Raw genomic sequence first — 17,600 nt, 5'->3', positions numbered from 1 at the left:
TTGAGTACCCACATCAATTTTTCATATATTTTATATATTTATATATATTATATATATGTATATATGAAAAATATATCAAAATGCATGTGGGTACTCAAATGAAAGCTCTTGATGAGGATAACATTGGGATGAGCTTACATCTTTAAAATTATCAATAACTAAGAAATGACCTTGTATCTTGTGAACTATTGACATTTTTAAAGATATAAGCTCATACTAATGTTACACTCATCGAGACCTTTTATTTGAGTACCTACATTCATTTTTCATATATTTTATATATTTATATATATTATATATATGTATATATGAAAAATGCATGTGGGTACTCAAATGAAAGGTCTTGATAAGTGTAACATCAGGATGAGCTTATATCTTTAAAATTATCAATAACTAAGAAATGACCTTGTATCGCGTCAATTACTGAAATTTTTAAAGATATAAGCTCATCTTGATATTACACTCATCAAGACCTTTCATTTGAGTACCCACATGAATTTTTCATATATTTATATATTATATATATATGTATATATGAAAAATATATGAAAAATTGATGTGGGTACTCAAATGAAAGCTCTTGATGAGTGTAACATCGGGATGAGCTTATATCTTAAAACATGTTAATAATTAATAAATGACATTGTATCTTGTCAACTAATGACATTTGTGAAGGTATAAGCTCATCTTGATATTACACTCATCAAGACCTTTCATTTGAGTACCCACATCAATTTTTCATATATTTATATATCATATATATGTATATATGAAAAATATATAAAAAAATGCATGTGGGTACTCAAATGAAAGCTCTTGATGAGTGTAACATCAAGATGAGCTTGCATCTTTAAAATTATCAATAATTAAGAAACGATCTTGTATCTTGTGAACTACTTATATTTTTCAAGATATAAGCTTATACCTATGTTACACTCATCAAGACCTTTTATTTGAGTACCCACATCAATTTTTCATATATTTTATATATTTATATATATTATATATATGTTTATATGAAAAATATATCAAAAATACATGTGGGTACTCAAATGAAAGCTCTTGACGAGGGTTACATCAGGATGAGCTTATATCTTTAAAATTATCAATAGTTAAAAAATTACAGTCCTATTTAACAAAATTCATTATTTAATAAAGCAAACTTTTGTTTATTTATAGTTCACAATTCACAGCAGTCACATAGTGACTGCAAGGCTGTTAGTTTTAATAACTTTGTTTTATTAGAAAGATTTTTAAAAATTGGAAATTTAATTTTCTAATAGTATATTTTTACTAAAGATGTTTTTTTCTTATAAATTCATTTTCAACGAAGTGATAACTTGAATATTAACCAAATTACTAAGTGTAATAAATTACTTAGCAAAAATCAAATAAAAGAACTAACGATTGCACGAATAGATGCAATAAAAATAAAAAGGCATCGCATAAATCTAAAATCGCATTTGAGTTGTCATTTAGCTTAATGCATGGCAATAAACTGGTAACCCGCAGTTGAATCGCCGATGATTCAACGGATGAAAAAGATCAATGACCGGTCCGCTAACTTATATAGCGATGCACTGATGATTAACTTGCATCTAAAGAGTACTTTTCAACCCACCTCTTTGTTCGTCATATTTTAATTTCTCTGCTATTCCAAATGAAACTGAGGTCATCTTAAAACTTTTAGATTAACAAATTAAAATGTTTTATTTAGACAAAATAATTTCATCATTTTTTCGGCTGATATGTCAATTAGTATTTATTTTTTTATATTGTTAATTTAATTATTAATTATCCACTTAGTTAGATTAATTTAATTTAAATGAGGTGAAAAACAATTATCGTTCAGTTATACAAAATAATTATTAATGATAGGAATTTTAATATTAAAGAGTAATTTATAAATTATTTATAGGATTAATCACTTAATTATCAATTTATGAGGAAAAGAATATTAACCTATATTATTAAGAGAATAAGAAACATTTTATTTCCAGGATAGTCATATGATAAAATCGGTTTTTTTAGTGTAATTGAGTGTCATTTGACACTCTTGACTTGAATTTGTGCCTTTTTAAGGTTTCGTATCATTTTTACTGATAATTAATTTTTATGATGATAAGTATTGACATTTTTTAAGATATAACCTCACTCCGACATTACACTCATCAAGACCTTTTATATGAGTACCCACATCAATTTTCCATATATTTATATATATTATATATATGTATATATGAAAAATATAAAAAGAATGCATGTGGGTATTCAAATGAAAGCTCTCGATGAGAGTAACATCAAGATGAGCTTATATCTTTAAAATTATTAATAATTGAAAAATGACCTTGTATCTTGTAAACTATTGACATTTTTAAAGATATAAGCTCACCCTTACATTATACTCGTCAAGACCTTTCATTTGAATACCCACATCAATTTTTCACATATTTCATATATTTATATATATTATATATATGTATATGTAAAAAATATATCAAAAATGCATGTGGGTACTCAAATGAAAGCTCTGTATGAGTGTAACATCGGGATGAGCTTATATCTTTAAAATATATATTATATATATGTATATATGAAAAATTAAAAAAAAATGCATGTGGGTACTCGAATGAAAGCTCTCGATAAGAGTAACATCAGAATGAGCTTATATCTTTAAAATTATCAATAATTAAAAAATGACCTTGTATCTCGTGAACTATTGACATTTTTAAAAATATAAGCTCATCCCAATGTTACACTCATCAAGACTTTTCATTTGAGTACCCACATCAATTTTTCATATATTTTTTATATATATTATATATTATATATATGTATATATGAAAAATATATCAAATATGCATGCGGGTATTCAAATGAAAGCTCTTGATGAGAATAACATCAAGATGAGCATATATCTTTAAAATTATTAATAATTAAAAAATGACCTTTTATCTTGTAAACTATTGACATTTTTAAAGATATAAGCTCACCCTTACATTATACTCGTCAAGACCTTTCATTTGAATACCCACATCAATTTTTTACATATTTCATACATTTATATATATATATTATATATATGTATGTATGAAAAATATATCAAAAATGCATATGGGTACTCAAATGAAAGCTCTTGATGACAGCAACATCGGGATGAGCTTATATCTTTAAAAACATCAATATTTAAAAAAGTACAGTGCAACTTAACAAAAGTCATTATTTAATAAAGCTTAATTTTATTTATTTATACTTCACAAGTCACGGCAGTCACATAGTGACTGCAAGGTTGCTAGTAATAATTAATTTAAATTATTTAAAAAAATGTTTTTTATTCAATTTCGATTTTCGCTTATTTTCTAATTTTCAGAATTTCTAATTTAACAATTCAAATTATTTTTTTAAAGTACAGTTATTAATGATTAACTATTTTATTAAAAAATGTTAAATTACTCCCATAAATTTGTAAATTAAATTGAAAAATAAAATAGAAAATATTAATAATAAAAACAATCTAGACAAGTAAGCAAGTAAACAAAAAATTTTACAATAATAACAACTAGTTTTTACAGAAAAGAATTAATTTAAATGAATTAATTCTAAGCAGTGGGAGTGTAGCATACATAATAATTATTCATTTAAAAATAAGTATTAATTGTCAATCCGTCAATAGGAATCACCGTCGCTATTTCCTTGTAATCAAAAACTTGATAGCCTTCGGCTTGAATCTTATAGAAGAGAAAGGAACTACTAAAGTTATCTTCGTCCCTCTTATATATAAATATATAAATATAAATAAATATAATTTATAACTAAATAATTGTAAAAATTTATTTATCCAAAGGTGAAAAGAATTAAAAGTAATTTTAGTAATAAAGAAATTATTTTTGGTACCGGTGTGACAAAAGATAAAGAATTATTTCGTCAGTTTTTTTTTCCCCCGTGAATCATTGTGCTGACGTATGTATTGTTAATTATTATCTATTAGAGTTCTTGGAGAGAATAAGCACTCGTGGAAATTGTTATCCATTTCTTATAAAAATAGTAATGCGATGTTATTTAATCTTGAGCTGGAAAGTATAAAAGTTTTAAGTAAATAATTAATAAAATCTCGGAAGTTGTATTAGATTTTTTTATATACTTTTTATTAATAATAATAATAAATATAAAATACTTACTATGGACATTTAATGATAAACATGCACGTGGCAAGTGGCTTGTTCATTAACTTCTTGCAGCAAAACAATCGGGATTAAGTACTTGAGAGTACTTATATAGTATCTAGTGCGTACGCAGTTGATTAATTAAATAAATTGTTTTTGTATTAAAAAAATTATATTTATATGACTAGACAATTTTTTTTAATTAAATAAAATTAGTTACTTATTACGGGTAATTTTTTGAACAAAAAAAATAATTTTTTAAAATTTTGTCAAAAGAATTTTATTAATAATTTTTTTTGTCATATATTTAATCCTTTAATTTTGTTAAATTAATATAAATAAGAAATTTTGTGTACAAACATTTCATAAATGAGATAAATAATATTTTTTTATTTTAAAACTTATATTAGCAAACTTAACTCTCTGACAGGGAGAGAATTTAGCGACCATGCGCCACCTGTCGGAAAATTTCAAAACTATTTTTATTAAAAAAAATTATACAGTTAAATATGACTATTAGGTCATTAAAAAAATGTTTACAGGTTGTTAATTTTAATTTTCTTAATTAATTAAAAAATTTTTTTTTATTTAAAATTAATTAAATAAGTTCTTCAATGATTTTTGAACTTCTAATAATTATTATTAGTCAAGAATAAATTGATGATAAATGAAATTTATTTTTAAATTAGATAACCTTGAATTGACGTCATTGATCTGTAGTTATGACGCACTTATCGGGATCTAGTACGCAAGTTTTACACGTACTTGATGATGTAATTTTAAAGATCCAAGATCCCGTAGCGCGTCATAATTCGAACTAGGGATTTTCTCCTTAATTTAAAAATAATTGATAATTAATAAGAATTTTTTTATTTTACTGGGTATTTATTCGAATTATTCATAAAATTACATATAAGTTACATTTAAATGCAGGTAAGATAAAAACACCAGTAGTTGACCGGCTTGATCCAGTAAATTGACCGGAGTGTTCCAGTAGTTGACCCATTATCAAACATTGGTTATTTTGTAAATTTTAATTAGTTTTTTATGTTTAATGTATAATATTTTTATGCTTATTTATTTAAATTAGATTTGTATTATTAGTAAACAAAATTCTTTTAGTTTAGAACAAAACTTATAATAATAAAAAAGTAACAGATTAGTAAATTAAACTTCGATTCAATAATGACAAAAGCAAAAGATTTTTTTGAGACACACGTATGCAATTATTGAAAAAAGGCCATTCGGCAGCCGAAATGGAAGTAGATTTCACATAAAGCAAATTTTAATTATAAATATTAATTTAACCTTAATGAAATAAAATTTGATAATAAACCAAATTACTAATAAACACGACAATAATAAAAACTCTTGGATTGTATTAGTCATTTTGCCATGGTATAGGCCTACTGGGAACCCGCCATGTAAAAGAAAGGGAACGCGTCGTTTTACACAGTACCTCAAAGGTGATGCGGAAATCTGTGTCATGACAGATTGACAGACGCACGAATATAATAGGTTACTTATAAACACAATACAAATTGTATAAAAACTATAAAAAATAGATTTTTTATAAGACATATTGGACAAAATAATTGAAAAACGACTGCAAAAGTAAAATTTCATTAAAAACCTACAGACGAATAGGTTATTTTAAGTTTAGGTAAATAAAATGACATGAAAATTGAAGCTTGTTTAATGGGCTTTAAAATGAAATTTACAAAAATTCGATAAGTTATTTAATTCAAAAGTTATGCGCGAAAGAATCTGCCAAAAAATGAATTTTTAGGATTTTGAAAATTTTGAAACTCTGTAATTTCTGAACTACTTGACCGATTAAGCTCATCTTTGAACTTGGCCTTGGTAATCGTCTAAAAATGAAGTATGTTGAGTTTGAAACGGATCCATTATGAATTAGAGACGCTATCGTCCGGATAAGCCGCGTTATATTGTATATATATATATATGTACATACATATATATATATATATATATATATTTATATATATATATATATATATATATCCGAACAAAAACAGTTTCACTGTAAAAAAGTCGCGCCAAGTCCACGTTCATAAGACTATTAGGAAAAAAAAAATTTTTTTTTTCTTTACAAAAACATACAAAATAAAAAAATAAAAAAATCCAAGTAACCGATATGATTGTTTATGATTTTCAGAAATTAAAAAAAATTTTATTGTAAATTTAAAAATTAAAAAAAAAATTTTAGAACGTATTTAGTGTGCGTGGTTGCAAAATATTTTACTTTTGATGAAATTCGTAAAATCTATTTACTAGGACTTTAAAAAAATTGAAATACACAATGACGCACACCAAGTACGTTCTAAAATTTTTTTTTTTATTTTTAAATTTACAATAAAATTTTTTTTAATTTTTGTATATTAAGTACATTCATATCGGTTACCTGGATTTTTTATTTTTTTTCTTTTGTATGTTTTTGTAAAGAAAAAAAATTTTTTTTCCTAATAGTCTTATGAACGTGGACTTGGCGCGACTTTTACAGTGAAACTGTTTTTGTTCGGATTTTAGTATTTTTGTAATTATAATGAAAATTTACAATTGATAACAACTTAAATCTCGTGTTGACTGCATTTTTACTGCAAACTATCCCCTTGAAGCTACAGTTTATGTAGATGTAATTCCAGTGCACCCTGGCGGCCGTAAATGTAAGCTGTGAATTACTTTTTAACTGTAGTTGCTTATCTATAGGAGGATTACTACACATTTTTATTTTATATAGTCTGTGGCGCTGACCTTTCTCCATCAAAAAAAAGTCAGGATCGAAATTTGTGAGCGAGCTATAGTATGTGCTGATAAAATTTAATAATTTCAAGTAAATAAATTGTTATAACTAAATATAATTAATTAATACGGTGAAATAAATTATGAATTACTGTTATGATAAACAAATTGGGTAAAAAAAAGTACCGTAGAATTAAATAAAATTTCGCAGCCTCAAAAAACCGTTCTGCTTACAGTAAACATAGTCGGTAGTCTGGCGCTCCGTTTACAACGGATTTGAACGGAACTTGGCGCCAGATTCTACCGAATCTGTGAATATATATATATATATATATATATATATATATATATATATAAATACATACATATATAAACTTTTGAACTAATGGCATTTTCTGAACCAGCTTGACGAACTGAGTCAGGAAATAGCAAAATTTTTCAAAAGTTGCGTCATGAGGACAAATGCAATAGTTAGATTTCTATGAAATTTACTAAAAGACCATTCGGCAGCCGAAATGGAAGTATATTTCATCACGAATAGAAAAAAAATATAACGAGGATTGTATACAAAACTGGGTTGCGGTCAACCAGTCAGATCGACAACATTCCGAATTATTAAAACTCTAGAAAATTTAAAATTCCGCTACATTCAAAGTTTATAAAATACATTAGCTTAAATAGAATACCAGCCGAAAAACAATTTTGTAAATTATAAAACACTGGGTTATCGAATATAAGTAAATATAAATCTTATATTCCTCAAGAGTTAAAATTAATTTGATTTCGAAAAAGGTTCGTTCTGACGTATATTCATCCGAATACTTATCCATCCGAATAATGATTCGGCCGAAAATTACTCATCCAAAAAATTGGAAATTTTTCTTAGATGGTCCACCTTTACAAGCATGAAATTTGAGTGTTTTATATACATGCTTGTAAATTAAAATAAAATTAATTTTAAAAAATGAATTAATTTAAAATTAATTAAAAAAAATTTCTAATCTAAATATAAAATTATTTACATTTTTCGGCTAAATGAGTGTTCGTCTGTTCATTCATTTTGGCGTACAAATTTTCGTTGTTATGTTTTTTAATTTATTGAGACTTTGTAACTTTGAAAGATTCTATTAATATAGCTTTAGTTTTTCTTTATTTAAGACTATATTTTTCGAAATTTTTAAAATTTGTAAAATTAATTATTACACTGAGAGAAAAATATGGTCAACTGAACTAGGAAAATCTAGTTAAATAGCATCACCACTATTTAATTGCAGTTCTTGTACCTAACATTATTTATTATATTGAACCCCAATAAATAGTTACTTAAACTATTTTCAGTTAAATATCAGCTTAATAGCCATCTTGATTAACTTTAACTCAGAAAACAGAAAAAATAATTCGGATAGCTCGGACCGGGAATCGAACTCGGACCTTTGGTTACGCACTAAGGGCTCTTCCAGTTTAGCTATCTGAGACGTTGTCCGTAAAAACCTTTCAGTCACCTAATAACTTTTTGTTTAACACGATAACAAAAACATATTTATTAAAATATAGTCGATATAACTATTTATCAATAGTTACTTAAACTAATGCATAGTTTGAGTAACTACAAAAAAAAAAAATTCAGAAAACTATATTTTCATAATTGTGATGTTATGATTCAGTTAACTATGCACTTTTCTCTCAGTGTAGGTAGATTTCTATAGAAATATAACTATTGTAGCCGGTCTCATGTTGTAATTTTAGGAAAATTTTATCATAATATGTTTTATTTTATCGAGTAATGTCGAAAAATGGCATTGGCTCAAAAGTTTATATATGTATTTATGTATATATATATATATATATATGTGTGATATAACGCGCCATGTCAGCAGGATTTGCAGCCCACAAGTTCTCAACCGATCTTTATGAAATTTTGTGGGCTTATTCTGTGGATCAATACCAAGATCAAGTTCAAAGATGAGCAAAATCGGCCGGTTAGTTTACGAGTTGTGGGTGTTTGAAAATTTTTTTCATTTTCAAAAATTTTGAATTTTGTATTTTTATGAAAATAATCTTCCAGATGTAAAAATAGATAAAATCTATCAAATTTATCTTAAATTTCATTTAATAACCTTCAATTTAAACTATTATTTGTCTAGTTTTGATGATTTTTTTAATTAATTCCGTGAATTTGAAAATTTTCAAAAATTTTTCAATGAACGTATTTCAGCCCTTTTTCTTTAAATAATTTTTGAGCCATAAAAGATAGCTTGAATTTATCAACTTTATGTCAAAATTCACATAATTATCTTCGATTTGAGCTATTATTCGTTACCTTTTGATACTTTTTTCAATTTATTTCGGAGTTTGGAAAATTAAAAAAAAATCAAAAATAAATTAATTTTTAGCTATTATCATCAAATGACTTTCGTCTGTTACAAATCCTATTTTTTAGGAAGATGTCTTTGAATATCTATTGGTTGTAGTCGGTCTCATATCATTATTTGCAAAAATATAATAAAAAATAAATTTTAGGACATTTTTGCCTTTTAATAACGTGTTTTTTTTTCAATATTCAAACAAGAAATCTACCTATCCATGTCGGGTATGGCCGAATGGCGTTTTTTTAAATTACATTTAATATTTACTTTCTAAGTTCTAGTAATTTATTAATTCGGAATGTTGTCAATCTGACTAGTTGACTGCAACCCACAAAACTAGGGTTTTTAACTTCTATGCAATCGACAAAAATATATATCAATGGAAAAAATTTTAAAACCAGTGCAATAGCAAATTTCATAATTGGCATAGCGGAATAGGACATAATTTTAAGACTACACATATGATATGGTACTCAAATTGAAGCTTATTTAAAGAACTTTCAGATGCAATTTACAGAGATTCAATAAGTTATCCTATTCCAAAGTTATTCGGGTAAAAAAGTGAAAAAATATATAAATTGTTTTTGCATCCTTTATAAGGTTTTTAGATTAGACAGTTTATTAGTTAATTATTTTTTTTTTAATTTATAATTTTCAAATTTACACGCGTTTATGTGCCGGGATGTATTGGGCTTAAACAATGAATGAATTTATAAGAGTAAAAATTAATGCAAGCATTATTAAAAATAAAATATTCCAACAGGTGTAATAAAAATAAAATCACTGGCGCTGTCTGAGATTAAATAAATAAAATTAAATAAATATTATTAGCGATGTATATAAACTTTTTATTTAATAACTCGTAGAGAATTAAAAAGACAAATTAAACGGTAATTTTAAATATTTTTTATACATTAACCGATTATTTAGATAAACATCGGGGTATCATTGTCTAAATACTGAGTAAGGTCATCTTAATGTGAATAATATTAAATTTATTAAACAAACGATTCCGAGAAAATTTAATTTTTTTTTCTAGGAAATTTATATAAACAGTAATACAAATTTGTACGACCAGATAAATATAAAAAATATTTATTTATTTATTTAGTATAATTATATTTTATTAAAATAATTTTATTTTAATAAAATAATTTTTGAAAATTCAACAAAAAGTGTATTTAAGTTCTTTGGGTCATTCATGTAAATAAAATATATTTTTTTCCAGTATAAACCATGGGTTTATATATGTTATTTTATAGTAAGACTTTAATGCCCGAGGTTACGTCAACGCGTGGGTAATTTTATCAACTTCCCATGCCATTGTCTTCAATGTTGGGTGAATAATAAATCAAGTTTCTTACCCGGAAAATTGTGTTTTTTTTATCGGCAAACTGTTAATTTATTCTTGTTAAGCTCGCCCGCCTCTGCTCGCTTCTATGTTAATTTATTTAAATACTATCGAAGATACTTATAAGTCAAAAAAAGAATTACTCAGATGAAAGCTCTTGATGAATATAAAATCGAAATGACCTTATATCTTTAAAAATGTCATAAGTTGACAAAATACAATGTAATTTCTTAATTATTGACATTTTTAAAGATAGAAGCTCATCACGATGTTACACTCATCAAGACCTTTTATTTGAGTACCCACATCAATTTTTCATATATTTATATATATTATATATATGTATATATAAAAAATATATCAAAAAAGCATGTGGGTACTCAAATGAAAGCTCTTGATGAGTGTAACATCAGGATGAGCTTATATCTTTAAAAATGTCATAAGTTGACAAAATACAATATAACTTCTTAATTATTGACATTTTTAAAGATATAAGCTCATTTCGATGTTAAACTCATCGAGACCTTTCATTTGAGTACCCACATCAATTTTTCATATATGTATATATATTATATATATGTATATATAAAAAATATATAAAAATGCATGTGGGTACTCAAATGAAAGCTCTTGATGAATGTAACATCGAAATGAGCTTATATCTTTAAAAATATTATAAGTTGACAAAATACAATATAATTTCTTAATTATTGACATTTTTAAAGATATAAGCTCATCCCGATGTTACACTCATCGAGACCTTTCATTTGAGTACCCACATCAATTTTTTATATATTTATATATATTACATATATGTATGTATGAAAAATATATCAAAAATGCATGTGGGTACTCAAATGAAAGCTCTTAATGAGTGTAACATCAGGATGAGCTTACATCTTTGAAAATATCGTAGGTTGACAAAATACAATATAATTTCTTAATTATTGACATTTTTAAAGATATAAGCTCCTCTCGATGTTAGACTCATCGAGACCTTTCATTTGAGTACCTACATCAATTTTTCATACATTTATATATATTATATATATATATATATATATATATATATATATATATATATATATATATATATATATATGTATAAAAAATTTATAAAAATGCATGTGGGTACTCAAATGAAAGCTCTTGATGAGTGTAACATCGGGATGAGCTAATATCTTCAACAATGTCAATAGTTCACAAGATACAAGGTAATTTCTTAATTATTGACATTTTTAAAGATATAAGCTCATCCCGATGTTACACTCATCGAGACCTTTCATTTGAGTACCCACATGCATTTTTGATATATTTTTCATATATACATATATATAAATATATAGAATATATAATTATATGAAAAATTGATGTGGGTACGCAAATGAAAGGTCTTGATGAGTAGAGCATCGGGATTAGCTTAAATCTTTAAAAACGTCAATAGTTAAAAAAGTACAGTGCAATTTAAAAAAAGTTATTATTTAATAAAGCAAAATTTTATTTATTTATTGTTCACAAGTCACGGCAGTCACATAGTGATTGCAAGGTTGCTAGTTTATTTTATTTTCGAAAATTTACAAGTTGTGGTTTCATAACACAAAAAAAAACTAGAATTTTTTTACTTCTGAAAAATCAGGACTTTTTTGGAGAAAAGAATGAAAAAACTAAATTTAAAAAATGAGTTGATAATTATTTAAATTTAAAATAAATATTATAAATTATTGATTCTTTGGTTATAAAATGAAATTTTATTCATTAAGTCCATAAAGATTTATCAATTATAATTACGTATATAAGTATTTATATATAACTGTACATTATTTACACTTCGTTGCAAAAAATTACCAGTTGTCAATCTTAGATATTAAACATTTAAATTTACGCTTCTAAAGCCACTGGCTCACGATCCTTGCGTTCTATAATAAAACAAAAATAAAATTAATTAAAAAATTAGTTATTAAGAAAAAATAAATTTAAAAATTAGTTATTAAAAAAAAATTTATTTAAAAAATTAGTTATTAAAAAAAAAAATAAATTAAAAAATTAGTTATTCAAAGAAATTAATTAAAAAATTAGTTATTAAAAAAAAAAATTATAAAGTTAGTTATTAAAAAAAATTAATTAAAAAATTAGTTATTAAATAAAAAAAATTAAAAAATTAGTTACTAAAAAAAAAAATAAATTAAAAAATTAGTTATCAAAAAAAAATTAAAAAATTAGTTATTAAAAAAAAAAAAAAAATTAAGCAAACCTTTGGATTTTTTAGGCAGATCTTCAGGCACATCTGGCAGCAAAACATCCTGAGGAACTTCTGGTATGTCTTCAACTTCCTGAGCAGCAAGAGCGTCAAGCTCAGCTTCGACCTGACTCTCATCCTCGTCAGTCAGCTGACCCGTGAGTAGATCATCCAACTCCTTCTGTTTCTCCAGGCCTTCGCGCGTCTCATCCATCACTTTCTCAATCTCGTCAATTGACAGAACGTCGTGGAGCGTCTTCAAAGCTGAGTTACCGATCTTCAACCCGTCGATGACTTTAGTTTCTATCTGAGCAAACTCCAAGTCGTGGACCATTCGCTCTAAATTCTCCAACTGGTTGTCTGTTTTTGACAGAACTTGCTCTTGGAATTTCTTCTTGCGCAAAAGCGATAATGCTCTTCTAAAATATTAATTAAAATTATTTATTTAATTTTTCATAGATTAAATATAATAATAAAAATTAAGTTAGCCGACAGTCAACAATTTTTTATTTTTTTTTATTAAAGAAAAACTAGAACAAAAAAACTATTTTTAAAAAATCTCATGTAAAATTTTTAAAAATTTTTTAATTTTCTGTGGAATTTTTTAAAAATTATTTTTCAATAAAATAAATCATAAAAATTTTCAAATGGCTAATTTAATTTTCATGTATATTAAATGATAATACTAAAGTTAGCCAACGTTTTTAATTTTTTAATTTTAAATTAGAATAAAAATAATTTTTTTTTTAAGGAAGTTCGAGCGAATCTAATGTAAAAAATAATTTCCAACTTTGAGCTTTGAAATTAAGTATGCGTATAAATAAATACGTAATTTATCTAATCGCAAAATTTAAAAAAGATTCACCGTTTAGTTACTTAGATATTAAATTTTAAAAATCACATATTTTATCTCCTTAAACACGGGCTCTTATGGCGGACAAACGTTTTGTCGAGATTTTAATTATTTATTTCAATATTAACCTCCCAACTTTAACGGATAAAAAACTATACACAAGAAACTTGGATTATTGCAAAATATAAAAACAATTTAATAATAATACATTACCGATATAATTTTTGAAATATTTAAAGTCAAATTTTATGTTTGTAACTCGTTTATCGTCAGCCATTTATTCGAATAAAGATTTGACAACATCGCGTCAACAGCTGAGAAAAAACAAAAGGATATAAATATAGTTACAGAGAGAGAGAAATGTTTAACTCACACACACATCCACGTCTCTGTTATGGGTATAATCAAACGCGCTAATGCTAAATCTGTTTATTTATTCCGGCAAGTAATAAATACCACAGTCATTTTATTACTTTACTTTATTAAATAAGTAAAAATCATCAATTATTAAATTGTTTAAATTATTTAAAATTAAAATAAAAAATTTTGACGAATATTGGGAAGACTAAAATTTAAAAAAAATTTCAACATTATTTTGACTTATTAGTTACGCTCGAACTTACTTAATTTCACACAATTTTTAGTTCTTTAAAAATTAAATATTTTTTGTGATAATTTTTATAATAAAAAAATTTTACTAAAATTTTTAAATGCCGGCTAATTTAATTTTTATAATTAAATAGATAAATTAATTATTCTTACTCTTTACGTCCGCTTTGAAGTAATTTTTTTGCAAGCTCACGATCTTTTTCAAGATTTTGTTCAATTCTTCTTTGGTAAGTTTTTATTTTATCTCTCGCTTGTTTTAATTGCTGTAAAAATAAAATTATGATATTAAAATTAGATAAGAATAAAGTAAGCAAACATTTAACAATTTTTTTTTTTAAATTACAAATGTAGAAAATTAAAAAAATAATACATACAATTTTTTAAAAATACTTTAGCTCTAATTTTTATTCATGAAAAAAATTGTTAAATCTCTGTTAATTTTATTATTATTAAAATTATCAGTTATTTAATAACATTTATGTTAGCTGTCACTTGAATTATTAATTTTATTTACCAAATAAATTATTTAAAAAAAATTGCAATTTTTATTTTTTCATTCAATTTTTAAATGTCAATTTTATTTTCTCATTTTTTTTTAAACAATTTATTTGTTAAAAAAATAATTAAATATAATAAAAACATTCTTTTGTTGTAACAATGCTTTAGAGGTTAACAATATAAATTTATTTATTTACCAGCACAGCTTTGTCTTGTTCAGTAACACGACTGACAGGTTTCTTTTTAGAAAAAAATAATCCCATATTTTTAAATGTTTTTTTATAAATTATTAAATTATTTTATCTAAATCACTACAACAAAATTAAAATAAAATTTTCACTTGTGTCACGTCAAAATAATAATAAATGACTGACAGCGGCTTATGCGCAGGGACTTAACTGCGCATGCGCAAGGGAAGAATTGGGACGGCCTCTTTTACCCAGATTCCGATTACACAGATGGCGCTATTACCCAGATCCCTTTGACACATATCCCGATTACGCAGATTGTGATTAAACAGATTTTCTATTACACAGATTACTTATTACTCAGATAACCGATTACACAGAAAATCTTTAACGCAGATCCCGATGACGCAGATAATTTAAATTTTTAAATGATAAATGCCATAATAAAGCCAAGCACTAAAAGTGCCTGAAATTTTTAAATTGCCGCCATCAAAACATGCCGGATGAGCATGTAATCTAGCTATTGGTTGAATTTAAGGTTAAAGGTGTGCACGGAGCGCTTTATTGAAGTATCTACAGTGTATATGTGTAAAATCCCGCGTTGGTTGAATTTTTTATTAGATACTTGATATAATGAATCAACAAATGAATCAACAAAATTACAGGTTAAAGATTAGAGCTATATAGGTAAGTAAACATATTTATTATTTATATTAAAAGTTCGGGTTTGAAGTTTAAATATAATTAGTTCAATTACCCCCAAGCGGGGATGAATCGAACCATTTGACGCGTTTGCATAAATTAATCATTTAAGAATCAATGTTGTTTATTGACTAATTTATGGATCGATAATTAGAGAAGACATAATAAATTACCATTCCAAGAAAAAAAAAAATTAGACAAACGGTTGACCCTGAAGGCCATCCCTGCAACTTCCGCCACTTACATACCTAGGCGCTTAAAATTGCCCTAATATTTGCTCTTCGAGCTCAAAAAAAACAACTTATGTCTTATTTTGAGCTCTCCAAGCTCAAAGAGATAGTCTTTCTATACTTTTGACATAGAATTTAATTTCACATAACTTCACACTAATAGATTTGTTTATAGTTAAAAAGATTTGTTAATATTTAACAAATCATTTATTAGAAGCCATTTGTTAGGCCTTAACAAATATTTCTTAGTATTTAAAAAGATTTATTAATACTTAATAAATGAATATCAGATTTATTGAATACAAACAAATCGTTTTTAAAAATTAAGAAATATTTATTTAACATTAAGAAATGGTCTTTAATAAATGATTTGTTAGCTATTAACAAATATTATTTAATACAAATAAATCCTTCTATCAGTGCAGTCAATTCGTTCAAGAGATATCATAAACGAAAGAAAACCGAAAAGTGTTTTCTGCACATAACTTCACATAATTTCACATAATTTCACATAATTTCAGTCGATTCGTTTAAGAGATATCATGAACAAAAGAAAACCGAAAAGTGTATTCTGCACATAACTTCACATAATTTCACATAATTTCACATAATTTCAATCAATTCGTTCAAGTGTTTTTTCCACATAACTTCACATAACTTTATATAATTTTGCATAAGTTCACATAACATTTCTTTTCGGATCGTTTTTGATGAGATAGTATGATTTTTAGACTTTTGAGCTCGAAGAAGCATAGAAAAGCTATCTCTCCAAGCTCGGAGAGCTCAAAATAATACATAAATCGATCCAAAAAAAATTAGGAAAACGGTTGACCCTGAAGGCCATCCCTGCAACTTCCCGCTAATTTCATACTTAGGCGCTTAAAATTGCACCAATGACGTTTTTGAGCTCTTCGAGCTCAAAAGTCTGATAGAGATTTGATAAGACACTATTTTTTGAATTTTTAAACCCCAATAACTTTTGAATGAATAAACCGATTTTTACGCGGTTAGAAGCATTCGACGCAGTTTTTCAAGCCTCACAAAGAATCTCAAATTTTGAATTGATCGCGCTAGGAATTTTGGAGTTATTCCGAAAAAACACTTTTTTCGGTTTTCTTTCGTTCACCATATCTCTCGAATGAATCAACTGATTTTGACCGCACTGGCGATCGACGTGGTTTTTTGAAGTTAAGAGCTGATTAGTTTTTGGAATTGAACTATTAAGCCGTTTAGAAGTTATTCCAAAAAAACCACATTTGAAAAAATCGGTTGATTCATTCGAGGGATATGGTGAACGAAAGAAAACCGAAAAAAGTGTTTTTTCGGAATAACTCCAAAATTCCTAGCGCGATCAATTCAAAATTTGAGATTCTTTGTGAGGCTTAAAAAACTGCGTCGAATGCTTCTAACCGCGTAAAAATCGGTTTATTCATTCAAAAGTTATTGTGGTTTAAAAATTCAAAAAATAGTGTCTTATCAAATCTCTATCAGACTTTTGAGCTCGAAGAGCTCAAAAACGTCATTGGTGCAATTTTAAGCGCCTAAGTATGAAATTAGCGGGAAGTTGCAGGGATGGCCTTCAGGGTCAACCGTTTTCCCAATTTTTTTTGGATCGATTTATGTATTATTTTGAGCTCTCCG

The 17,600-nt window shown here is 25.8% G+C and overlaps 1 protein-coding gene across 1 annotated transcript; it reads right to left on the bottom strand.

Annotated features, from left to right (window-relative positions):
* Positions 1-12,371: 12,371 nt before the first annotated feature.
* LOC123264680 (charged multivesicular body protein 6) lies at positions 12,372-15,197 on the bottom strand. Its single transcript, XM_044728094.1, has 4 exons — positions 15,037-15,197; positions 14,495-14,604; positions 12,895-13,298; positions 12,372-12,559 (listed from the first exon to the last, which is right to left on the bottom strand). Exons 1-4 carry the CDS (start codon positions 15,100-15,102, stop codon positions 12,522-12,524), a joined length of 618 nt encoding a protein of 205 aa, XP_044584029.1. The 5' UTR covers positions 15,103-15,197; the 3' UTR covers positions 12,372-12,521.
* Between the last annotated feature and the right edge of the window lie 2,403 nt (positions 15,198-17,600).

The sequence above is a fragment of the Cotesia glomerata genome, linkage group LG5, assembly GCF_020080835.1.
Source record: "Cotesia glomerata isolate CgM1 linkage group LG5, MPM_Cglom_v2.3, whole genome shotgun sequence".
Lineage (NCBI taxonomy): Eukaryota > Metazoa > Arthropoda > Insecta > Hymenoptera > Braconidae > Cotesia > Cotesia glomerata.
This window is presented reverse-complemented; position numbering and strand designations above follow the sequence as displayed.

Excerpts from the sequence above, each read along its gene's own strand:
- LOC123264680 (XM_044728094.1), bottom strand. The coding sequence starts at position 15,102 with ATGGGATTATTTTTTTCTAAAAAGAAACCTGTCAGTCGTGTTACTGAA. Across the intron at positions 14,605-15,036 it reads AACAAGACAAAGCTGTGCTG|CAATTAAAACAAGCGAGAGA; the intron begins GTAAATAAATAA and ends TTATTTTTACAG. Across the intron at positions 13,299-14,494 it reads CTTCAAAGCGGACGTAAAGA|AAGAGCATTATCGCTTTTGC; the intron begins GTAAGAATAATT and ends TTAATATTTTAG.